Source organism: Mobula hypostoma, chromosome 2 (assembly GCF_963921235.1).
Source record: "Mobula hypostoma chromosome 2, sMobHyp1.1, whole genome shotgun sequence".
Classification (NCBI taxonomy): Eukaryota; Metazoa; Chordata; class Chondrichthyes; order Myliobatiformes; family Myliobatidae; genus Mobula; species Mobula hypostoma.
In genome coordinates, this window is record NC_086098.1 from 140,456,611 (window position 1) to 140,483,001 (window position 26,391).

General features: G+C 43.1%; 1 protein-coding gene across 2 annotated transcripts in view; it reads right to left on the minus strand.

The window, feature by feature from the left end:
• The window catches only part of afg1lb (AFG1 like ATPase b), a 135,707-nt gene extending 113,683 nt beyond the window's left edge, over nt 1-22,024 (minus strand). The window contains exon 1 of one of the 2 annotated variants that reach the window (XM_063040803.1): nt 21,860-22,024. In XM_063040803.1, the coding sequence (XP_062896873.1) occupies nt 21,860-21,974 (115 nt within the window). In that variant the 5' untranslated portion in view covers nt 21,975-22,024. The remainder of the gene's footprint in view (nt 1-21,859) is intronic. The other variant, XM_063040801.1, reaches the window with a different exon arrangement.
• Nucleotides 22,025-26,391: the final 4,367 nt, after the last annotated feature.

Below are 26,391 nucleotides of genomic sequence, written 5' to 3' on the forward strand. Positions count from 1 at the left end.
TCCCTTCAACTGTTCAATTCTTAGACCAACCTACAAAACTTTAATCACAGCAGTTTAACAACACTATGCTCAATTTGCACTAAAATGGACTTTGTTTTGTTTTGTTCCAATGTGTTCTTTCAAATAAAAATTGTGAAGAATTAATGTTTAATTTAGGTTTTAGCATGAATGCTGCTTATATGATGCTGTGTGCCTGTGATGTTAATGCAAGTACGTTTTTCATTGCAGCTGCGCACACATGTCTAAGAATCAGATTCAACATCACTGGTACATATTGTGAAATTTGTTGTTTTGTGGCAACAATTCAGTGCAAAAGATAAAAAGACTACAAATTACAATAAGAAATATACTCAGTGGCCACCTTATTGGATACACCTGCTCATTAATGCAAATATCTAATCAGAGAATCATGTGGCAGCAACTCAATGCACGAAAGCATGCAGACATGGTCGAGAGGTTCAGTTGTTGTTCAGACCAAACATCAGAATGGGGAAGAAATGTGATCTAAGTGACTTTGATGGTGGAATAATTGTAGGTGGCAGACAGGGTGGTTTAAGTATCTGAGAAACCGTTGATCTCCTGGGATTTTCATGCACAATAGCTTGTCTCAAGAGTTTACAGAGAATGGTGCCATAAACAAAAAACACCTAATGAGCAGCAGTTTTGCGGGTGAAAACGCCATGCTAATGAGAGAGGTCAGAGGAGAATGGCCAGACTGGTTTATGCTAACAGGAAGGTGACAGTAACTCAAATAACCACGTGTTACAACAGTGGTGTGCAGAAGAGCATCTCTGAGTGCACAACATGTCGAACCTTGAAGTGGATGAGCTACTGCAGCAGAAGACCACACTGGGTTCCACTCCTGGAGCAAACAAAGTGACCACTGAGTGTATATAGGGTGGGCGCTGGTTAATTGGGACATATCGGGACCAGTATGTTTTGGCCCAATTAAGTGGTTGCCCCAATTAGCTGAAGTTTCATGGAAATAGTTAAAAAAGTATAAAAAAGACACACTACCATTTAACCGAGTAACAAATTATGTATTTAAATGAAATGCAGAACAAATTAGAACACTACCAGTGCTACAACAGTTATATAAAACTATATTAGCTCTTCATAGCTATCAACAGAGGAATTCATCCTATGTATGCTGCTATGTATGGTGTGTCCAGGGAGGGGTAGCACCTCTGGTGAAGGGGCTTGTCATGTCCATTCTGGGGGTGGCTCACTCAACTTTGGTACACTCAGCTCCTACCTGTGGCTCCAATTAGCTGTTTGCACGTGACAGCGGCCACATCTCGGTACACAGTCTCAACAGGCGGGCTAAAGCAGGTGTGGGTAGCTGGTGGGCCTCATACCCCAGTGAAATAAGGACATGCCTGTCCTAGCATGTGAATTCAGCTCTGGTCGACTGGGTGGATTAAATCAATAATGAGTTCCAATGGTCAAGAAGGCAGCTGTGTTACAATCTGTGGAGAGTAAAAGACATGACAAGGCATAGAAGTAGTCATGGTTATCCACCGTAACTAAGGAAAGACCCTAGATTGTGACAACAACTCGTACCATTAGACCCAGACTTCTGAGGTCAAGAAAGTGGTACGGTCCAAAAACTCTCCCACTCAGGTTTCACTGTCATCTTCGGATATGTCGGACAACCAACACGCTGTCGTATTCTTGACTGACTGTAAATGAACAAAATTACCGCAGTCACATAGTGCAGAAAGTGGATTGCCTTAGTACAATGGTTTTGATGATTGCATCCTCCAAATCTTCATTTTCATTGTAACATTCAAGATGATTGTTGATACCTTCTAATTCTTCATAGTTCCTAACTTGTTGAAGTAGTGAAATCGTTTCATTTTCACTCCCGGCCACTTCTGGCACCTCCAAGCCTGAATGCTTGAAACCGCAGGTGAGCAAAACAATTCTAAATTGTTTTACTGGTTAGTTTTTTGTCAACTATAATTGCTTTCTGAACACAAATGCACACAACTGACACTATTCAAAACTGTTCGTTCTAAGCACGGTGTAGTGCCTAACAGGCACACAAGTTCACATGACTGACACTAGTGAGAAACTGTTCAGCAGTGGTCTCCTGTTCCAGTTAAGTGGTTAGTGTCCCAAATAAACAAAGGGAATCCTGGCTATTTTCTTGCTTTGTTTTTGTTCTTTAAGGGTTGTCTTAAACACGTGGCTGCTCCAACTAACTGGAATCCACTGTATTTTCCATCAACTTAAAGGGCAGCATTTTATGGAAACACAAGAATGGCAAATGCTGTCATCTGAAGCAGAAAACAAACTGCTGGATGAACTCAGTATGCTTGACAGCATCCATGGAGTCCAAGACTCAGTCCTCAATACCTCTCTGTACAACCAGATCCTTGATTTCCTCACTTGAAGACCTCAGTCAATTTGGATTGGCAACTTCAGCACAGGTGCACCATAAGGCTATGCATTTAGCCACCTGCTTGACTCGCTCTGCGAGGCTAAGTATAGCTCCAATGCCATATTTAAGTTTGCTGATGACACCCCTGTTGTTGGCCAAATCAAAAGGTGGTGACAAATCAGTAGATTGGACGAAATTGAAAATCTGACTGAGTGTACCACAATAACAACCTTTCACTTTCAACAAAACTAAAGGGCTGATTATTGACTACAGGAGGAGGAAACCAGAGGTCTGTGAGCCAGTCCTCATCAGGGGATCAGAGGTGGGGAGAGTCAGTAACTTTAAATTCCTCAGTGTTATCATTTCATACGACCTACCCTGGGCCCAGCAACCAAGTGCCATTACAAAGAAGGCACTGCAGCACCTCCACTTTCTAAGAAGTTTGCACAGATTTGGCATGACATCCAAAACTTTGACAAAATTCTATAGATGCACGTTGGAGAGTATACTGTCTGGTTGCACCACAGCCTGGTAGGGAAACAGCAATGCCCTTGAATAAAAAAGCCTACAAAAAGCAGTGGATATAAACCTGTCCATCACAGGAAAAGCCCTCCCCACTGTTGAGCACGTTTACAAGGAGTACTGCCACAAGAAAGCAGTAGTTATCATCAAGGACCCCCACCATCCAGGCCATGCTCTCTTCTTGTTTACACAAACGGGCAGGAGGTACAGAAGCCTTAGGTCCCTCACCATCAGGTTCAGGAACAGAGTGGATAACTTCAATCACCCCAACACTGAACTGATTCTATAACCTATGGACTCTCTTTCAAGGAGTCTACAATGCCTGTTTTCAATACTTACTAATTAATTATTATTATTGCTTTGATTTTTCATTTTTGTGTTTGCACAATTAGTTGTTTTTTGCTCACAGGTTGTGTGCATCTTTTCATTGATTCTATTATGTCTCTTTGTACTTACTGTGAATGCCCAAAAGAAAATGAATCTTAGGATAACATATGATGACACATATGTACTTGATAATAAATTTCCTTTGAAATTTGACATCTTGGGTCAAAACCATTCATCCGAACTTAATTGTGGTTTCTCCTTAAGAGCTGCAAACAGTAAATATTTTTGTTGCTGGATGTAATTTCCCACTTGTAGCAAGTATTCACCCAGGGAGTGGGTGTAGCAGCTGGAAGCTAAGAGAATATCCCCATTGTATTAGGAACCGTGGCTACCGGATGAGACTGCATGCAAAAACTGATGCACAGGGTCCTAAGGCCCCCAAGCCCTACCGTCCTCCAGGCTAATGTACAGTCTCTGGAAAATAAAATTGAAGACCTCAGAGCAAGATTTCAATATCAGAGGGTCATTAGGTACTGCTGTTTACTCTGCTTCACAGAGACGGATCTACTCCCCCCCCCCACCCCCAGCACTCCAGACACAGTACTCCAACTCGAGGGCTTCACCTTCCAATGCATGGACCAAACAGCAGTGTCAGGTAAAGGCAGAGGTGGCAGTGTTGTCCCTATGGTTAATGTATCCTGGTGCACAGACATGGCAGTTCTGTGTCAGTCCTGCTCCGCCAACCTGGAACACCTAGCAGTCAAATTTCATCCATTCTATCTGCCAAGGGCGTTCTCTGCCATCATCCTGGTAGCAGTGTGAAGATTCCACCTGGGCAAATGCGAAGCGGGCACTGAAGGGGCTGAGCACTGTGATCCAATAGTCATGAGTCAGTGCACCCTGATGTCTGCCCAATCACTGCAGGCCAGCTTGAAGGGTCTCTGACCAACTATCATGAACATGTCACCAGTGGAACCAGAGGAGTTAACAGGCAGGACCACTGTTAACACCACCGTCAAGGACACTTAGCATGCCATCCGACACCAGCACTTCACCTGAATGTACAGTATGCCTACCTCCGGCATGCAGGCAGAGACTGAGGACCATAGCACTAGTGGTAAGGGCCATGAAGGTACAAATAAGGGAGACAGAAGAGCATTTTCTGAAACAGCGGACTGGATCATATTCAGGGATTCATCTCTGGCTCTAAATGAATATGCCACAGTTGTCACCGACTACACCAACACCTGTGTGGATGAATGTGTGCCTTCGAGAACATAACCAAACCAGAAGCCATGAATGAACCAAGTGATTCAGCTGAGAGTTAGCTTTGTGGTGGTCAAGACTGATGATTCAGAATCCTAAACAATGTCCAGGTACAACATACAGAAGGGCATCGTAACAGCAAAAATGCAATTCCTTGTGAAGTCAGAGACACCATCAGATCCATGACAACTGTGGCAGGGTTTGCACGCCATTACTTCCTAGAAGGTGAAACCTACAGCATAAGTGGCTGTAATGATTCACTGCCCCATGAACTTTTATGCACGCTTTGAAAGAGAGAATAAAACTACACTTATGGAAATTCCCCTAGAATATGGCAGCCGGCACGCCTCTGTGTGATGGTCTATGGGTTTATGGACCCAATTTCGTTCTGAATGCTAATGCTTGCTTTATTGTTTGTATGATTTGATTTGATTTGTTTTTTTCTCCCTCTCTGCACATTGGGTGTCGGTCTTCTTTTAAACTGGTTTCGTTTAGGTTTCTTGTCTTGTAGCTGCCTGTTAGGTAGAAGAATCTCAAGGTTGTATAATTTATACATACTTTGCTAACAAAATGTACTTTGAACTTGTACTTTGCTGGTGATACAAGATAGGAAAGGACACCATGAGGATGCAAAGAATCTGCAAAAGGATATACACTCAGTAGCACTTTATTAGGTACACCTGTACGTTAATGCAAATATCTAATTGGCAGCAACTCAATGCATAAAAACATGCAGACACGGTCTGTTGTTGTTCAGACTAAACATCAAAATGGGGAAGAAATGGCTTCTAAGTGACTTGACCATAGAATATTTGTTGGTGCCAGATTGGGTGGTTTGAGTATCTCAGAAACTAATGATCTCCTTGGATTTTCATGCACAACAGTCTCTGGAGTTTACGGAGAATAGCGCTAAAAACAAAAAAAATCAAGTGAGCAACAGCATCACTGAACGTACAACACATTGAACCTTGAAGTGAATGGGCCATGGCAGTAGAAGACCACAAACATACCATAAACTTCGTGGCTACTTCGTTGGTGTTAGCGAGTATTCTAGAATTACGAGAATATGGCATATTAATTCAAACAAGAACCAGGCTTCCATTCTCATTGTAAATGTAAAGAAGTTCAGCAAGCTTACAGTTTGCCTTCAATTTATTGTAAATTGCAAGGGGTAAATTGAAGTTAAAAGCACAAGCTGCTCCGCAGACTAAGATATTGCATATACATGCAAGAGCCAAACGTTAAGACAATTAGTTGATGTCAAACCAGGCAACATGGCGAAGCTACTTGCATCATTGTGACTTGAATGCAAGCTGGCAGACCAGATGGATGTTGTCACTTCGCATATCAAACATGGCTACAGGTATAGGCAGTCAGTAGTTTTTATATAGTTAGCAAATTTGTGTTCTCAGAGACAGCCCTGAAACATTAATTTTGGGTGCCTGGCTCTCTGCTGACAAAAGGTTTTAGAATGTTTGCGTTAACCAGTTTCTCCCAGAGGCACTTGAACCTTCAGAGGTGTCATATCAATTACAAAGTGTCTCTCCAGTGACTTTGATCACTACCACAACATTTGGGTACAAGAGGTACCTAATAAAGTGGCCATGGAGTGAAGACAGGTCAAGTCAGCAAGCAAGTAGCTGACAATAGAGTATAAACCGTGAACATGTGAAGTAGGAACAAGGATTGCAAGCAATTCAGTTATCAAGTACTCTAATACTAGCAAACACAAGGAATTCTGCAGATGCTGGAAATTCAAGCAACACACATCAAAGTTGCTGGTGAACGCAGCAGGCCAGGCAACATCTCTAGGAAGAGGTATAGTCGACGTTTCGGGCTGAGACCCTTCGTCAGGACTAACTGAAGGAAGATCTAGTAAGAGATTTAGTCTAGTAGACTCTAATACTAGATCTTGTGAATCTAATGTCAGACAAAATTATTAAAAATGTAAAATCCTTAACTCATATTTTAAAAACAGGACTGGTTCAACTAATAGGTTGAGTATAATATGTTCACTTTCAGATAATTCCATAACATGCAATACAAAATATAATTTAAAAAAGACTGAAAAAAATAAAATTTCCAAATATTTAGATGTTTTTAGACTTCCAAGCTATTAGATAGAAAAATAAGCTTCTCATGAAGTTCAATAAACTGTATGAAAACCTATTGACTCCCAGCCCCATATACTGGAACTGATGTTGTAGGAATCAACTTCTGTTGGTCTTGTAAATTGTTTTATCGACTTTTCATAAATTGGATCTACATCAGGAGAAATGCACAGCTCCCTAAAGAGGAGTTAATTTTTTAAAAATATAATATTGCATCATAATCCTCGCCAAAAAGTTTATTTATAGCCATGTGTTTATATATAGTGGCAATTGTTTTGTTATCTCAAAAATTATTGTGCTTATTGTCCAATTGTTGCTTATAATGCTGTCAACAGATTATCGCTTATCTCTTTCAATCTCTCTCTCCCTTATTGCTACATTTCAGGGGATGAAGGAATTTCCAGTGTGTGTGCCTGGGTCCTAATGTTAAAGATATTTTTGTTACCTTTCTTGCTACCTTGAATTCAAAGTATGCCAATGCTATCTTGATTTCCAAAATTTTATTGGACTCTTCCTTAGCCATCTTAGGATACTTAGTAAGTAGTGGAGGTGTCCATATTCATCCCTTTACTTCATTACCTACTCAGCACAGTTTTAGCACAATAGCAACATCATTTGGCTTACCTTTGCTGAAAGATGCTCGCCAGATATTACACTAGATTATGGACCCACACAATGTGCACTATCTCATGTTCTCAAAATACATTGCCTGAGATTCAACCTGGCCAATTTTCATTTTGCTGCATCCCATGGAAAACTGCTGCGGCCTCCATCATCAAGGAACCCCATCATCCAGGCCATGCTCTCTTCTCAATACAGTCAGCAAGAAGGTGGTACAGGAGCCTCAGGACCCATACCACCAGGTTCAGGAACAGTTATTACCCCTCAATCATCAGGCTCTTGAACCAGAGGGGATAACTTCACTTGCCCCATCACTACAACCTATGGACTCACTTTCAAGGACTTGTCTCATGTTCTCAATATTTATTTATTTACTTATTATTATTTCTTTTTCTCTTTCTTTTTGTATTTGCACAGTTTATTATCTTTTGCACGTTGGCTGTTTATCCATTCTGTTGGGTGCAGTCTTTCATTGATTCTATTGTGTTCCTTGTATTTAGGTTCAATAGGTACATTTAATGTCAGAGAAATGTATACAATATACATCCTGAAATTCCTCTTCTTCGCAAACATCCACAAAAACAAAGGAGTGCCCCAAAGAATTTACTTTGAATGCCTGCAGGAAAATGAATCTCAGTAACACACACAAAATGCTGGAGGAACTCAGCAGGCAGGTAGACGCTGCCTGGAACTGCTGAGTTCCTCCGGCATTTTGTGTGTGTTGCTCGGATTTCCAGCATCTGCAGATTTTCACTTGTTTGTAAATAAATCTCAGTGTTGTTTCAGTGATATGCATGAACTTTGATACCAAATTAACTTTGAAGTTTGAAACTGCTGACATGCAGAAGATTTCCCTTTCATATTTAAGGTAGCACACATACATTATGGTCCAGGTTCCCAACCCGGGGTCCACGGACTCCTCTGTTAATGGTAGGGGTCCAGGGCATAAAAAAGGTTGGGAACCCCTGCATCACCGGAAAATCTACAGTTTTAGGTGGACTTAAGTACTCAAACTTAACTCAAGAGGAAGTTATTTATCTAGCTGGTCAGAATAGAAAATCTAGATTTTAAATGTATGATAAACCAATAAATCCTTGTATACAGAGGGATCATGGTGTACTATTGTAACAAAAAGCAATTAGACACTGTATCACTGAGATTTCTATATTGCAAAGGAAATTGAATGCAAAAGCTTAAAAGCCAAACCAAGATCATGTTGAGGTGGGGTGAAACCTCATTTGCAGCGTTGTCCAGTGTGTAATACATTTGGAACTCTCATGACATCTCACAGAAAACCTGATGGGCTCCAAACAATGGGAGCTGCAGACAGTCCCCACAGTACCTGGACTGATGAGAACGAACAGACTCAAAAGTTCATTAACCAAAAATGCACAGTGTTTGTAGTTTGTAAAGTCGGACATGTTAGGGGTAGGGTTGGGAGAATAAAACAGCTCTACAAACAGCTGAAGGTGCAGTCCAACAAAGAAAAACCTGAGAACAGGCGGTGGGTGAACAAAAGCATAGGAAATACAGCATTGATTTTTCAGCTTTATAAACACCATTTCTGGCTCAAACATACAATAGACTACTCTGCTAAAACCCCAAAATGGAGGAGAGTGCAAGGGGAAGCATTCAGTGTCTTCTGGAAACAACACTTCGAAAAGTTCCGCAAATATGATTCTGCCCTTGGCATCAGTGTTCTGAGAACACCAGAGTCAACCTCACGCATTCTGTCCTATTCAGCTTTGCCACCATCTTGACCTGACAATGGGTCATGGAGGACATATGTTAAATAGCAAAGCTTCTGGGGCGGACAGTAACCTTACTGAATTTCTAAAACTTTATAAAGAGGAACCCCACACACAAATTCACAGATTCATTTCCCATGTGAAATAAAGTAGGCTGGAGGTAACAACAAAGGGGCCTGCCTGTTGAACGTCACAGTGAATGAGATATAAATGTCAGTGTCCTCCTCCACCATGCCTTCTTAGTGATTGAAGAACTGCTCCTTGGACTGCAGTATGTATTTCATCCATCAAGAAATACCTGACAACAGTTCCAAGAAAACCACAGGGAGCAGCATCAACAAATGCATGTACATCGCCTACTTTGACCTTACAAAAGCCTGTTACTGGGTCAACTTAATGCAACTGTGGAGAATTGTTCACAAATGTGGCTGCCTTCGGAAATTCATTTCCATTCTATCCCTGCCATACGACAGCATGCAAGGCTTGATTCTAATCCACAAATCTAATACAGATTTAATTCCAGTATAACTGGGAGGTATAATCCCCCTCTTTTCTCCATCTTTCTTGTTGTAATAATCTCCACCTTATCTCATACTACCATCAAGGCAGTTCAGGAGCCGGAAGTCACAGACTCAATGTTTTAGGAACAGCTTCTTCCCCTCCACCATCAGATTTCTGAATGGTCCATGAACACTACTTCACTATTCTGCTCTCTTTTTGCACATTATTTATCTTTTAAATATTAATGATTGCAATATAGTATTTTACATATTATTTATTATTATATGATTACAATATATTAATATATTGCACTGTACTGCTGCCCCAAAACAATAAATTTCACGACATATGTCAGTGATAACAAACCTGATTCTGAATTAAGCGTCCCATTGAAGGGCAGCTAATCTACAGTTAAAAGAGAAACTGTCCAAAATCTGGTCACTCCAACTTCAATCATTAAGAGGAGGTAAGCAGATAACATTTGCATTTGTACACATTCGGATGCTGAGCTCCACATCATTATTGATTCATTTACCAAAACATACAGGAGAATGAAAAATGTAAGGTGGCGCCAGCAACCAATGGCGACGTGTAGCAGACCGCAGATGTTCTTTTGAGCCAACTAAACAATCTGGGGTTTCTACCATCACCTGGGGGATTCGGTGAACTACAGCGCGGCCATCACTGGGGGTGTATGCTGTGTCGCTGCCTGATACAGGAAGCCCAACCTGTGGTCGGTTTCATTACTCCATGTCAAGTACAGCATCGAGCAAGATTAAAGTCATTGAGAATGAGAGCGGAAAACAAACAGGTGTTCAGTGCCACGTCCCTACAATTGACCAGTCGCGCCACCCCCCCCCCATTCTTTTCACTACTACCATCACACCATACCGCCAGGTTTGGGGGCAGTTGTTGCCCTACAGGCATTGGGATTCTGGACAGGCTTCACTCACCTCAGTGCTGAATGGGCTCCACTGAACTGGCTCTGTGGCTATGACCTACAGCAGCGGTCCCCAACCACCGGGCCGCCGACCGGTACTAGGCCGCAAAGCATGTGCAAGGAAACGATATGATTTGGCGATATGAGTCAGCTGCACATTTCCTCATTCCCTGTCACGGCCACTGTTGAGCCATTACACATGCGAGGTCATTACCCGCGCGTAGTCCATGACAGTGCTGGAAGGAGATCAACTCCTCAAGCTTGTAAGTGACGGCGGGCTGAAAAGTATGTTTGACATAACATCTCTGCCGGCATTCTGGATCAAAGTCAAGGCTAAATATCCTGAGATAGCTACGAAAGCACTGAAAACGTTGCTTCCATTTCCAACATATCTCTGCAATGAATGCAACGAAAACTAAACTGCGGAATAGACTGGACATAAGGAACCTCCTTCAAGTATCACTGTCTCCCATCACCCCTCGATGGGACCGTCTTGTTGCAGGGAAACAAGCCCAGGGCTCCCACTGATTCAGCAATATTGGTGTGTTGCAATGATTTTATATGTTTATATGGGGAAAATATGTGCTGTGTGTTTCATATCCAAACGTTACTTAAAATATTATGATGTTATTGACTTATAAGTGACTTATATAACCATATAACAATTACAGCACAGAAACAGGCCATCTCTGTCCTTCTAGTCTGTGCCAAACATTACTCTCACCTAGTCCCACCGACCTGCACTCAGCCCATAACCCTCCATTCCTTTCCTGTCCATATACCTATACAATTTTTCTTTAAACGATAATATCGAACCTGTCTCTACCACTTCTACTGGAAGTTCGTTCAACATTTACTTCAAGCTCCCCTGATAATTGACTTATCACTATATTCATGCGAGGAAAATATGCACTGTGTGTTTAATATTAAATTCGTTAGATAAACCCTTCTAAAAATGAAATTGAGTATATTAGCCACCTATCACCTATATTCCTGTTGTGATTAACACCACCCACCCCACCCCGAACAGAATCGCCAAAAATGATTTGTAGGAAAAAAAACGGCACGTACACGCATGCGCACTGGTGCCCGCGCAAGGCTTCATGGTCATGGTAGTCTTTCAACGTATTTGACTGCTACTCTTGTCCGTGGGCAACCCTACCCGCCCCCCCCCCCGGGGTCGGCCGGTCCGCAAGAATACTGTCAATAATAAACCGGTCCACAGTGCAAAAAAGGTTGGGGACCCCTGGCCTACAGCCACTGGACCTCGGGACTGGCTTCACTGGGCTCAGCGCTGGACTGGCTCTGTGGCTGTGCATTCACTTTCAAGGACTCTGCAGTTAATGTTCTGTGTGTTGTTTTTTTGCATGATTTGTTCTTTTCTCCCCCCAAACTTTGGGTGTTGGACAGCCTTTGTTGTGTGGGTGTGCTTTTTTTAAAAAGTGGGTTTTCTTGTGTTTCTTTGTTTTGTGGCTGCCTGCAATAAGACGAACCTCAAGGTTGTATGCAGTACACATACTTTGATAACAAATGTACTTTGAACTCTGAATAGGCTCACTCTGAACATCAGCAAAACAAAGGTCCTGCCCCCGTACATCTCCTCTGCACCTACTTCCAGGCACCTTAAAACTGTGCCCTCTCGTGTTAGCCATAAACTGTGCCCTCTCGTGTTAGCCATTAAACTGTACAACACCAATCTGCAACAATGTAGTTCCACACCAAGACCTGGCAAAATGAAGACAACCTTCAAATCTCAGGGACTACCCCTCAACAAAGGTAGAGTACACCACTGTCTACTGTACACCAGTACAATCTATTCCTGAGGAAAAGAACACTCAAAAATCAAGACTTCACCATTCCTGGCAAAAAGCTGAGTGGGCTAAAGTGATCAATGTTCCCTGCAGACTCGGTGATATTATCTTCTGTAGATAGTATTCTCAAAGTCACCAAAATTGCCTTTGCAAACTCCTCCAAATCCACAAGCAGGATAGGTAAGTGAATCAATGTTAGTGTGCTCAGTCAGGCCAACACCCACATCATCCAGGCTGAAATTACATCCCATCTATTGCTTCGGCTGAACATATACCTGACATCAGACTCCCAAATCAGGAACTCTACTCCAAGCCTTGTCACAGCAAGATTATCAGGAGTGTTGAAATGCTCCAGATACATTATCAATGTCTCTTTTGCAAAAATAAAACATTGCTACTCATGCACGAGGAATCCATGGTCCATAACATAAAAATAATGGGGGAGTATCAGGGACTGCATTGAGAATCTCAAGTCTCTTCACGGGAATCACATGGAAACTTAGAACAGTGCAGGGACCTTACCACCCTCACAGGACCCATCCATCCACACCCAACAAGCAGAGCATATGGATCCTACATCGGTCGTGGAGTTTAGAAAATTGCAGCCCAAATACTGGCAAAAGTGACTGAAGGGCCCAACTAGTTTATGCCGATCAAGATGCCATTCAAAGACGTCAATTTGCCTGAGTTTAGTCCACAACTTTCTAAACCTTTCCTGGCCATGTACAACATTGTGCAAAAGTCTTAAACACATATAAAAAAAATTCTGTAAAGATGCTTTCAAAAAGTATGAAAAGAAAAGTGTCGAAATATCCCTGTCAGTCCCAGATTCACCACAACTCATAATTACCCCATAAAGGAGTCGCACTGCTTGCCCCATCAATAATTCGTAGGGGCTGAGACCCAGCCTGCAGTTTGGAGGTTGCTCGGAATCCCATCAAGATTCCTGGTAATGCATCAACCCATGTCTTTCCAGTCTCAGTTACAGCTTCAGCTAAGGTATTCTTGATTGCTCGGTTCATCTTTTCTACCACTCTGAGGGTGGTAGGGTACACGGAACCGTTGTCGAACCCCTAACAGTCGGCACAGTTCCTGAATCACTTTCCCTGTGAAATGTGCTCCTCGCTACAAGTCCATCTGGACTGGAGTTCCCCACCTTGGGAGGATCTCCTAAACTAGAACCTGTGCAGTGGGGCTGGCAGTGCAGTCCCTTGTTGGGAAAGCTTCTACCCACCGGGTGAAGTGATCCATAATTGCTAGACAGTAGCTTTTCCTCCTGCTTTCTGGCATCTGGATGTTATCCCAGGGTCCCCTCAGCCATGACTGGTTCGCCAGCTGGAGCTTTATGCCCTTACCAGGGTTATGCTGGGTGCAAATGATACAACAGTGGCAGAATTTCTCAATATCCCCACCCATCCCTGGCCACCACCAGTCTTGCCAGAGGGTTGTGATCATGCTCTGCCTTCCCTAATGCATCACCCCATGATATAACTTCAGAAGTATATGCTTAATACATTTAGGGACCACCATGACTCCTTCCCCATGGGTCCTGCTCCTATCTGGTCCCTCCTTTGCTCCTTTTCTCCTCCATTTCTCCTTCTCTTCTGCCTCCACCTCTTCATATAATTTTACTAAACTGGCTTCAGTCATTTCTTCCTGCACACCAGCAATTTCAATCGCCTCTTGTTCTTCTGCTGCCATCTTTGCACTGATGTCCACCCACTCATTTCCTTTTTGATCCTTACTCTCTCCCGTTTCTGGTGAGCCTTTACTTTATTCACTGCCGCCTCTGCTGACAGAGTCACTGCTTCCATCAGTTGTTGTATCAGGTGCCCATGCTGAATACCTGCACCCATTGAGGTTACAAATCCTCTTCGTGCCCATGCCATCAGATAATCATGCACCACCCCAAAGGCACTGTCTGCGTATATATTTGCTCACCTGTCTTCACTGTAGCACAATGCTTATATCAGGACCACCAGTTCCACCGGCTGAGCTCAGCAACCGCCTGGCAGTGCTCCTGAAGCTAATTCTTCACCAGTTTCCTTCACTATCATTACTGTCCAGTGAACAGCTGTCAGTGTTTCGGTTTTTATAGGATCCTGCTTATGGGGTTTCTGCAGGATTTAACTGGGTTTATCTTCACTCAACCACAATCTTGCTTGTGTCTAGCCCACACTGCTGGGAACTGCTGTCCAAGTAGCTCACAGACACCAGCCTGGCTCTAGACTCTGATGATTGGAGTGGCTGCGGCAGCACAGGCTTAGTTGTGTACTCCGCTGGCTGTACGTGGTCGCTGCCCCTAGCCTGTCTATATTATTTCCCTCTTTCCTGAATCTATTGTGGCCCCTGCTTCTCTTAGGATGTCTAGTCCAAGGACAGTACCCTCGTTATTTGGGCAGACCAAGAAACATACTGGAAGCTGCACCTTGCCATTTTTGAGGATCTGAGACCTGATTCTTCTTCCTTTCAACATACACAACATCTGCAGATTTTCTTCTGTTTCCTTCTGCTTTCACCGTTTTCACTCCTACGCCTGTAATATACATAGTCTGCCTGGTTGTTGCCAAGGGTACGTCAGTTACTGATACTGAGGTCCCTGTGTCAACTAACACATCACATTGCCAGCCCCTAACAATGCTGTTGTGTACATCCACGGGTCACCAGTGCTGGCACCACCACTTCTTCACCAGCTCTATGATCTGATCAGCAGTCAGTCTGGTCAGACTGGATGCTGATGGGATGAGAGATTACCGGTCTGCTGTGACTTTCACCTGCTTAGCTTTCCCCTTTTTTGGACACTGCCTCCAACCATATCCTGTTAGGCCACAGCTGTAGCATATCAACTCCTTTACTGTTTAATGCTCGGTCTGGCAGTCCTTTACTATCAGCCCTGGTTTCTGGCACACAAAGCGAACCCTCTGATGTCACGGCAGCTCCATACACGATAATTACCTTACAATTTCTCTTGCACTTTCTTTGGTCTATCTCACAGGCCCATGAAAGTATTGCAGAATAGGTCATCCCAACTGCTGTCCCTAAATCTACAATTTCCTTTTCTGTTGAGCTCAGGCCTTCCTTCATCGTTTTCAGGAAGACTGGGTCCCTACCTGAATACTCCTCATACACTCAATATTTATGTTCTGCATAATCCATGGCTGTCTATCAGCTTTCTGAATCAGTGACATTGTCGTTCCCCAGTTCCTCTCATCTCCTCCCAGTCGCTGCCTCACTTCCCCTTTAAAAGAGCAATATCTTTCTTCATTGCTGACAGTCTCAGTAGTTGCCCGTGTACCGTCCCGCAACCCCTGGGCCATACTGTCCCACATATTCCTTGGGCACTTCGCTTTTACCAACACGTGTATATCTTTAGGATACATCTGACAAATTTCAACCATTTCCTCAAGCTTGAATTCCAAATTCCCACAGGCAACTTTAAGTGAGGGCAACACTGACAAAGTGCGCTGTTTCTCCCTGGAGGTGAAGAGCTTATGAATGGTCATAATAAGGATCGAGGGCTAGCTCGGATCATCAGGGTTCTCCACCTAACGTTCCTGACCTCAATAGGTGCCATCCTGACAGATACATCTGGGTAAAACCTCTCCCTGAAATATCTCTACAGCAGTTCCCATACAATGCAAAACATAAATGAAGGATATAAGTTAAACAGTAAATACTTAAAACAGCAGAATATATATGCCGCAATCTGTCACTTATGTGCATCCAAACTCATGATGCCTGCTGTACCCCTTTGCATCACACTCGCAAAGCACGTATGCTAAAATACAACTCCCAGAACAAGGCTACACGCTCCCCTCTGGCGATCCCAACCTTCAATAACCACCCATCACAACTGGTGGCTCCGTCTCACCAAATTAACACACAAGGTTTTGTCTCTTACATAAACATAAATGCACACACACTACTTTTATATCCACCAGTTCAGCTCTTGCATTCCCGTGTACCACCAAGTGTGAGTGCTAATTTTAAAAATACTCACCCACTTAGAATGCTAAGATCACTGGCCCACAATGGGTCACAAGAAGGCATCCTGTGCCTGCCACCAAATGTTGTTTCATGAATGAAGTCACCAGAGAAAATTACTGGTAGATATGAAGCAGCCTCTTTATTTGACGAAACAAGATACAAAAGGCATCATACTGAGTCCCTTTTGGTGGAAAGGTCTGGCTGGCCCAAAGCTACCTGACATTTTATGTGCTAAACATCAAAGGACAATTCCATATTTACAATGCATCCACAATAACGTCTTTGAAACTACACACAAACTTCAAACCTCCCAATTCACACCCTGCACCACAGACATCTAAATGAATTTTAATCAGTATTATCTGGTCTGTGATTCAAGGCTTTTCGGAACCCATTGTTCAGAGCTGCATTTTAAATTTAATCTACAATCTATCTTCAGATTTGAAAATTGGTGGCTGAAGTTATTTGCTATACATGCTAAACCCAAAAATTGCTCTCACACTGAAGTTCATAGAGTTCATAGAGTTTAGAAAATCGTGGCCCAAATACTAGCAAATGTGACTTAATGGCCCAACTAGTTTATGCTGATCAAAATGCCATTCAAAGAAGTCTTATTTGCCAGAGTTTGGCCCATAACGTTTTAAACCTTTCCTACTCATGTGCAGTATTGTGCAAAAGTCTTAGGCTCATGTAAAAAAAATCTGTAAAGTGAACACAAGGAAATCTGCAGATGCTGGAAATTCAAGCAACACACATCAAAGTTGCTGGTCTCCATCAAACTCTGCTCTCAAATGCATCTCCCCCATTTCACGCACATCTGCTCTCACTCCAACCTCCCACCACCCCACTAGGAATAGAGTTCCCCTGGTCCTCATCTACCACCCCACCAGCCTCCGGGTCCAACATATTATTCTCTGTAACTTCCGCCACCTCCAACGGGATCCCACCACTAAGCACATCTTTCCCTCCCCTCCCCCCGCTTTCCGCAGGGATCGCTCCCTACACGACTCCCTTGTCCATTCGTCCCATCTCTCCCCACTGATCTCCCTCCTGGCACTTATCCTTGTAAGCAGAACAAGTGCTACACATGCCCTTACACTTCCTCCCTTACCACCATTCAGGGCCCCAAACAGTCCTTCCAGGTGAGGCGACACTTCACCTATGAGTCAGCTGGGGTGATATACTGCGTCCGGTGCTCCCGATGTGGCCTTTTATATATTGGCAAGACCCGATGCACACTGGGAGACCGCTTTGCTGAACACCTACTCTTTGTCCGCCAGAGAAAGCAGGATCTCCCAGTGGCCACACATTTTAATTCCACATCCCATTCCCATTCTGATATGTCTATCCACGGCCTCCTCTACTGTAAAGATGGAGCCAACTCAGGTTGGAGGAACAACACCTTATATTCTGTCTGGGTAGCTTCCAACCTGATGGCATGAACATTGACTTCTCTAACTTCCGCTAATGCCCCACCTCCCCCTCATACCCCATCCGTTATTTATTTATATACACACATTCTTTCTCTCCCTCTCTCTCCTTTTTCTCCCTCTGTCCCTCTGACTATACCCCTTGCCCATCCTCTGGGTTTTCCCCCCTCCCCCTTTTCTTTCTCCCTGGACCTCCTGTCCCATGATCCTCCCATATCCCTTTTGCCTATCACCTGTCCAGCTCTTGGCTCCATCCGTCCCCCTCCTGTCTTCTCCGATCATTTCGGATCTCCCCCTTCCCCTCCCACTTTCAAATCTCTTACTAGCTCTTCCTTCAGTTAGTCCTGACGAAGGGTCTCGGCCGGAAACATCGACTGTACCTCTTCCTAGAGATGCTGCCTGGCCTGCTGCGTTCACCAGCAACTTTGATGTGTGCTGTCTGTAAAGTGAAGGTGCTTTCAAAAATAATGGAAAGTTTCTAAGTAACAAAATATTTACTATAAAGAGCAGTATACAGTAAAAAGCTTAAATCAAATCAATATTTGATGTGACTATCCTTTGCATTTAAAACTGCATCAATTATCTTGGTTACACTGTTGTTCAGTTTTAAAAGAAAATCGGTTTGTAGGTTGTTCCAAGCATCTTGGGGAACTTGCCACAGTTCTTCTGCAGACCTTGATTTTGTTGCTTGCTTCTGTCTCTATAGATAACCCCAGACAGTCTTGATATGGCTAAGATCAAGGCTCTGTGGAGGCCATACAATTTGAAACCATATTAAAAATCTAGGGTGCCTAAGACTTTTGCACAATTACATAATTGTCCAATTATCCCTTGAAACTTTGTACTTGGCTCAACCACTTCCTCCGGCAGCACATTCCACATACATACCATGCTTTGTGTAAAAGTAAGTTGCCCCCAAGTTCCTAATAAATCTTTGCCCTCTCACCTTAAACCTATTACTTCTTATTCTTGATTCCCAACCCAGGGATAAAGACTGAGTGGATTTACCCTGTCTATGCCCCTCATGATTTTATACACCTCTGTGAGATCACCTCTCAGTCTCCTATTAGTCTCTAAAGTCCTTGCCTATCCAAACTCTCCCTATAACCCAGTTCCTCAAGTGCTGACAACATCCAGAAAAAAAAATTCTGCATTTGATCCAGTTTAATAACATCTTTCTTATAGTAGCGTGACCAAAACTGGACACAATATTCCAAGTACAGCCTCACCAGTGTCCTGTACTACTGAACCACAATCTCCCAATTTTTATACTCAGTGCCCTGACTTATGAATGCCAGAATATCAAAAGCCCTCTTTATCACCCTGTGTACCTGTGACATCACTTTCAGGGAACCATGTACTTGTTCTCCGATATTCATCTGTTCTGCAACACTCCCATTCACTGTGAAATATCAACCTGGATTGATCTCATCAACCAGCTCAGAACCCACAAAACTGAAATGCAAACGAGTTATTCTTGACCCAAAGGACTGAAAATGAATGTGCTTTATTGCAAGGAAACTGCAATTCAAAATATTATAAATCCAGCTGAGCTTTTATAGGAGACACAAGAAACTGCAGATACTGGAATCTGGAACAACAAACAATCTCTGGATCAAGCAGCATCTGTTGGGGGGCAGGGGAGTAATTACCAATGTTTGGGGTTGAAACCCTGTGGCAGGAGATTTTTAAGGACTTTGACGATATCACATTTGGAGTAATATAGCAGCTTTGGTCTGTATTCTAAAAGGGGTGTATACTTCCTCCGGAGACAGTGGAATTTAGAGTCACTAGACTGATTCTTGGGAATGAAATAGTTAAAGTTGCAACAGTTAGCTTCACAGAGATTTAATAATACAGTATAAGACTTGACAAAAGCCACAAGAACAAATTTTGTCAAGTGACCAGATCTTACACCAAAGCTTACTCAAAGAATGATGTTTTAAGGAACAAAGTGGAGAGAAATAGATGGGTTTAACACAGAAGCTCCAGGCACAAAGCCCGAACAGAGAAAAAAAAACAGCTGTCAACAGGAAGTAGGAAAATCAGGGATACTCTGGAAAGTGAAACTGAAGAAACAGTTACAGCTGAACAAGGATTACAGCTGAGTGATAGCGCTCATTATTACACATATCAGAAGGTGAAGGCCGGATTCAAAGTCAAAGTCGACTTTAGTGCTATATGCACAATTAAATGTCTGCACGGATGCAATGGAAACCATACTTGCATAAACGCAAACATGAGGAAATCTGCAGATGCTGAAATTTCAAGCAACACACATAAAAGTTGCTGGTGAACACAGCAGGCCAGGCAGCATCTCTAGGAAGAGGTACAGTCGACGTTTCGGGCCGAGACCCTTCGTCAGGACTAACTAAAAGAAGAGCTAGTAAGAGATTTGAAAGTGGGAGGGGGAGGGGGAGAAGACGGGAGGGGGAGGGATGGAGCCAGGAGCTGGACAGTTGATTGGCAAAAGGGATATGAGAGGATCATATTTGCATAAAACTTGTTTAAATATACCAAGCTAAGAATTTTGAAGACAATAACCTTCAAGAATGGTTTTCATTTTAATAAGTGCCAATTTACCCAGAAAGAAGTGCTGCCTACAATTCTCGATGAGCAACAGAATCAGAATGCTGACTATCCAACCGTGGTACTGGGTGCAAACTATCAAATGTAAAACTTATCTACGTAGCTATAAGAATGTCTTTCTTCTAAACACATTATCCTTGAAATAAAATGAATAGATCATACTACATAATCTGATACTGGGTCCACACATTTCAGTGCTTCTCAAGTCAGCGATTCTACACAAATCATCAATTATCTGGGTGTCCTTTACATTTGTGAACTGGAAATGACATTAAACAATTTATAGCACTTAGGAAGCTCATAGTGTCCAGTTCATTGAGAATAATCCCAGTCAACCATACTACTTAGTTATATTGAGTATTTAGACTACATGACTATAATCAATATGGGGATACGGTTCAAACATTAGAGGTGCAGAGTGACTTGGGAGTCCTCATGCAAGAATCTCAGAAGGTTAATTTACAGGTTGAATCTGTGGTAAAGAAGATAAGTACAATGTTGGCATTTATTTCAAGGGGAACAGAATATAAAAGCAAGGAGATAATGCAAGGCTTTATGAGACACTCGTCAGGCCGCACTTGGGAGTACCGTCAACAGTTTTGGAGGCCATACCTCAGAAAGCATGTGTTGTCATTGGAGAGAGTCCAGAGGAGGTTCACAAGGATGATTCTGGGAATGAAGGTGTGAACCTGTGAGGAGGGTTTGGCAGCTTTGGGCCTGTACTCACTGGAATTTAGAACAATGTGGGGGTGGGGGATCTCATTGAAACCTACTGAATGTTTAAGGGACTAAATAGGGTGGAAGTGGAGAGTATGTTTCCCATAGTCAGGTTATCCAGAACTTGAGTGCACAGCTCTAAATTGAAGGGTGACCTTTTAGAACAGAGGTAAGGAGGATTTTTTTTGCTGGAGAGTAGTGAATCTGTGAAATGCTCTGCCACAGACTGCAGTGGAGGCCAAGTCCGCGGGTATATTTAAGGCGGAAGTTGATTATTTCCTGATCAGTCAGGGCATCAAAGGATATGACGAGAAGGCAGGTATATGGGGTTGAGTGGGATCCAGGATCAGCTATGATGGGCTGAATGGCCTAATTCTGCTCCTATGTTTTATGGTCTTATAATACAGCAGCATTAGGGTTAATGCTCATGTATCATCAGACGACCTTTAAGTCAACCATTTGGCCCATCGAGTCTGTTCTGCCATTCAATCATGGCTGATTTTTTTCCACCCCTCCCTCCCGTTCTTTCGTCTTCTCTCTATATCCCCTAACCCCACCCACCCCCTTGCCAATCAAGAAACCATCAATCTATGATTTAAGTATATACGACAATGAATTCCACATATTCGCCAACCTTTGGCTGAAGAAATTCCTCTTCACTTCAGTCCTAAAGGGGCATTCCTTTGAACACACTTCCAGGCAGTAAATTCCAGACCCCAAGCGCCCAAAGTACACATTTGTCAACAAGCAAGTTGTGGTCCCCGCCACCACGGTTTAAAAAAAGTCGAGTTAAAGCCCTTTCCTAATCTTTCCCTACCCGCGTCCCCGGCCTCGGAACCCCGAACCCCGAGGCCGCCCAGTTCCACGATTCGCCTTCCGGCAGCTGACTGTGATCGCACTCACCCCTCATACAAGCAAGGCTGGTCAGCCGCAACTTGTATCTGAACCAACGACCTTCGCCATTCAACAGACCGGCCCAGCGGCCGATAGCAACCAAGGGCGTCCTGCCGGTCGCCATCTTCGTAAATGTCAACAACAATTAACTTTATTTCAACGCACAGAACTCCGGCGCTTCGCGTCCAGATTCCTGCATCTGCTGTGCTAGAGTGGAAGGCGTTGAATGCTTGGCGTGATCTCTAGCCGCTTGTAGGCAGCTAATGAGGGGAAGTCTGATCGCCGATATTCTCGGGCTAAGAAAGTGATAATTATTTGTTAAAATGAAAAATTGTTTTTTTTTTATTGACACCGAACAGGTTATGTTTCAGCTAGAACCTTCATCAGAACTGTTCTGTTAACGTCCACCCTATTTTCATTGTCTACAGATGCTGTCTGATCTTATGAGTGTTTCCAGAAGTTTCTATTTTTATTATAAATGCCTGACTAACCTGCTATAATGTCATTTTGCTTTGTGAGAAATCTGAAACAGTTTTTAAAACATTCTCACAGAAGACTGCACCATACACTTTGTGAATCTTCCTATGCAATAGAAATTCTCAAATTTTGCTAGTAATTTTATCGTATTAGGAAGTGCTGTCCTGGGACTCAGCACTGATTCCAGCAGTACACCACTTGTTACGGTCCTCCACTCCGAATAATACCCCTTCGTCCTTTCACAAGCAAGAGAAAACCTGCAGATGCTGGAATTCCAAAGCAACACACGCAAAATGCTGGAGGAACTCAGCAGGTCGGGCAGCATCTGTGGAAAAAAGTACATCAGATATTTCGGACGAAGACCCTTCGGCGGGACCCTCCATCCTCTGACATCTTCCACCAAAGTTCAAAGTAAACTTATTGTCAAAGTACAATGTCACCAAATACCAATTAATTTTCTTGCAGGCATTCACAACGGAATCAATAGAAAACTACACGCAAAGACTGACAAACAGCCAATGTGCAAAATTATAAATAAATAAATAATACTGAGAACAGAGGTTGTGGATTCTTTGAAGATACGTCCAAAGGTTATGTAATTGTTTATTGCTGAGGTGAGTGAAGTTAACCACGCTGCTTCAGGAACCTGAAGGTAATGATTGCTCCTGAACCTAGTGTTGTGGGTACTAAGGCTCCTGTACCTCCCTCCCAATAGCAGCAGTGAGGACAGAAGATGGCCTGGATGGTGGAGGTCCCAGCTGATTATGGAGGAAATGTTGTTGCCAATCTGTATTAACTGGGGTCTGTATGTGAGGATGGCAAGGATCCAGTTGCAGAAGGAAGTATTGAGGACTAGGTCTTGGGGATTAATGATTAGTTTCAATGGTATGATGGTGTTGAGTGCTGAGCTGTAGTCAATGAAGAGCATTTTGATGTCCAGATGTTCCAGGGCTAAGTGAAGAGGCAATGAAATGGCATCTGCCGTTGTGACATCAGGCAATTAGAGCAATACCAGGTCTCTCCTCAGTCAGGAGTTGACACGTTTCAAGGCCAACTTCTCAAAGCACTTCATCACGGTGGGTGTAAGAGCTACTGGATGATAATCATTGAGGCAGTGTACCAAGGTTTTATTGGGCACCAGTACAATTGTGAAACCTGCTCGAACCAAGCCAATTTTGTATCCAATTTGCTGGCTCACTTTGGATACTATTCCAGACCAGTGTACCATGCAGAAACTTGACAAAGGCCTTGCTATAGTCCAGATACAGTAGAAAATGTCTACCAGTGTGTGCTCATTAATCCTCTTGGTCACCTCTTACAAAACGGAAATGTGACAATGATAAAAAATGGATTAATGTTGGATCAGTGTAAATGGTCAGTATGCACCCAATGGGTCATTAATGTAGGATCGGTGTAAATGATCAGCATGAACCCAATGGGTCATTAATGAAGGATCAGTGTAAATGGTCAGCATGGAGTCAATGGGTCATTAATGGATCAGTAAATGGTCAGTGTGGACTCAATGGGTCATTAATGGATCAGTGTAAATGGTCATCATGAGTGGGTCATTAATGGATTGGTGTAAATGGTCAGCATGGACCAAATGGGTCATTAATGGATCATTGTAAATGGCCAGTATGGACTCGATAGGTCATTAATGGATCAGTGTAAATGGTCAGCATGGACCAAATGGGTCATTAATGGATCAGTGTAAATGGTCAGTGTGGCCTCAATGGGTCATAAATGGATCAGTGTAAATGGTCAGTGTGGACCAAATGGGTCATAAATGGATCAGTGTAAATGGTCAGTGTGGACTCAATGGGTCATAAATGGATCAGTGTAAATGGTCAGTGTGGACTCAATTGGTCATTAATAGATCAGTGTAAATGGTTAATATGGACCCAATGGGTCATTAATGGATCAGTGTAAATGGTCAGCATGGACTCAATGGGTCATTAATGGATCAGTGTAAATGGTCAGCATGGACTCAATGGGTCATTAATGGATCAGTGTAAATGGTCAGCATGGACTCAATGGGTCATTAATGGATCAGTGTAAGTGGTCAGTATGGACTCAATGGGTCATTAATGGATCGGTGTAAATGGTCAGCATGGACTCAATGGGTCATTAATGGATCAGTGTAAGTGGTCAGTATGGACTCAATGGGTCATTAATGGATCAGTGTAAATGGTCAGCATGGACTCAATGGGTCATTAATGGATCAGTGTAAATGGTCAGCATGGACTCAATGGGTCATTAATGGATCAGTGTAAATGGTCAGCATGGACTCAATGGGTCATTAATGGATCAGTGTAAATGGTCAGCATGGACTCAATGGGTCATTAATGGATCGGTGTAAGTGGTCAGCATGGACTCAATTTGTCAAAGTTCCTTTTTCTGCTTTGCAGTTCTCTATTACTTTATGAGTCTTAATCATGGCCATCTTTCCTCCAATAGGATTTAAAGGATTCCAGCCATAAACAAAATATTGAGATGGTTGATATTTAGTCTCAAAAGATGTCCTCTGTGAGTTTGACCACAGTACTGTATATCACTCCAGCTCATTCTTCTGAACATGCCTTCAGACTTTGATAGATTTATGTGCAATATTATCATTCTTCCATTGCTCCTCCTTCTTACTTACAATAGGGTACTTTTTCATGCTGTCTAAGAGATCCAGAATTCACACTATGTCAAAATTGAGAATGGTTAATTCAGAGCTGCAACTCTATAAAAGCATAATCTGTCCTTTAAAAGAGTCGATCTGTTAAGTGCGGCAATGTATTCTCTTCCAGATACTGTATTCATATATAAAACTGAATAACTGGTCAAAACCATTACAACATAATAATCAAGGTGGCATGTTGTGTAACACTCTTTATATCAATGCCAGTCGTGCTTGCTCCACGAAAAGGTACAGGCGTGAAATCTGAGTACATAGTCCATTCACTCATAATGTGCCATATTGTTTGAAGTGGGTGATTATGGTCTTTCCATGACCGCGATTGCTCTTGGCAGGTTTTTCTACAGAAGTGGTTTGCCATTACCTTTCTCCAGGCCATGTCTTTACAAGATGGGTGACCCCAACCATTAACAATATTCTTCAGAGACTGTTTGCCTGCAGTCAGTGGTTGCATAACCAGGACTTGTGATATGCACCAGCTGCTCATATGACCATCTACCATCTGCTTCCTTGGCTTCATGTGACCCTGAATGGGAGGCTAAGCAGGTGCTCCACCTTGCCCATGGATGACCTGCAGGCTAGAGAAGGAAAGGAATGCCTTGCACCTCCTTTGGTATTGATGTATAGTACTGTACAAAAGTATTAAGCACATATATATAGCTGGAGTGCCTAAGAGTTTTGCACAGTACTGGAGTAATTTTATGTATTGCACTGTACTGCTTCTGCAAAAAGAAAACAAATTTTATGATATATGTGAGCGATGAGAAACCTGATTCTGACATGGGTCTCTATTGTGCACCGAGAGTGGGAAGGTGGCAGGGAGAGGAGCATCAGGGTTGGGAAAAGGGGAAGAGAGAGGGGAGGAAGTGGGAAGCACCAGAAAGATGTTCTGTGATGATCAATAAACCAATTGTTTGGAATGAAATGACCTTGCCTGGTGTCTCAGGGCTGGGTGTGTCTTCACCCTTGCCATCCTCCCAGTCCGGCACTCCTTTTCTGGCACCTGTCCCACACCCCTCCCATGGCACTCCACCCTCGCCATTCCCAACATCCTTTGCTTCTGACTCATTTACAATCTCACTCTCTGCTCCACGTTGACGAATGCAGTACTGTGCAAAGGTCTTAGGCACCCTAGCTATGTATATGTGCCTAAGACCTCTGCACACTACTGTATCCTCACCCCGCCACCCAGTACGTAGACCTAACACAAAAGTGAGTTCGGGGATTTAGGTGCTAAGCTACAGGAAAGGACCTCCAGGGGTGTGGTGTCAGGACTGCTACCTCTGCATGGTGCTAATGAGGACAGAAAGAGGAAAACAATACAATGTAACATGTCGCGAAGGAGATGGTGCAAGAGGGAGGGATTCAGATTCTTTTTTTT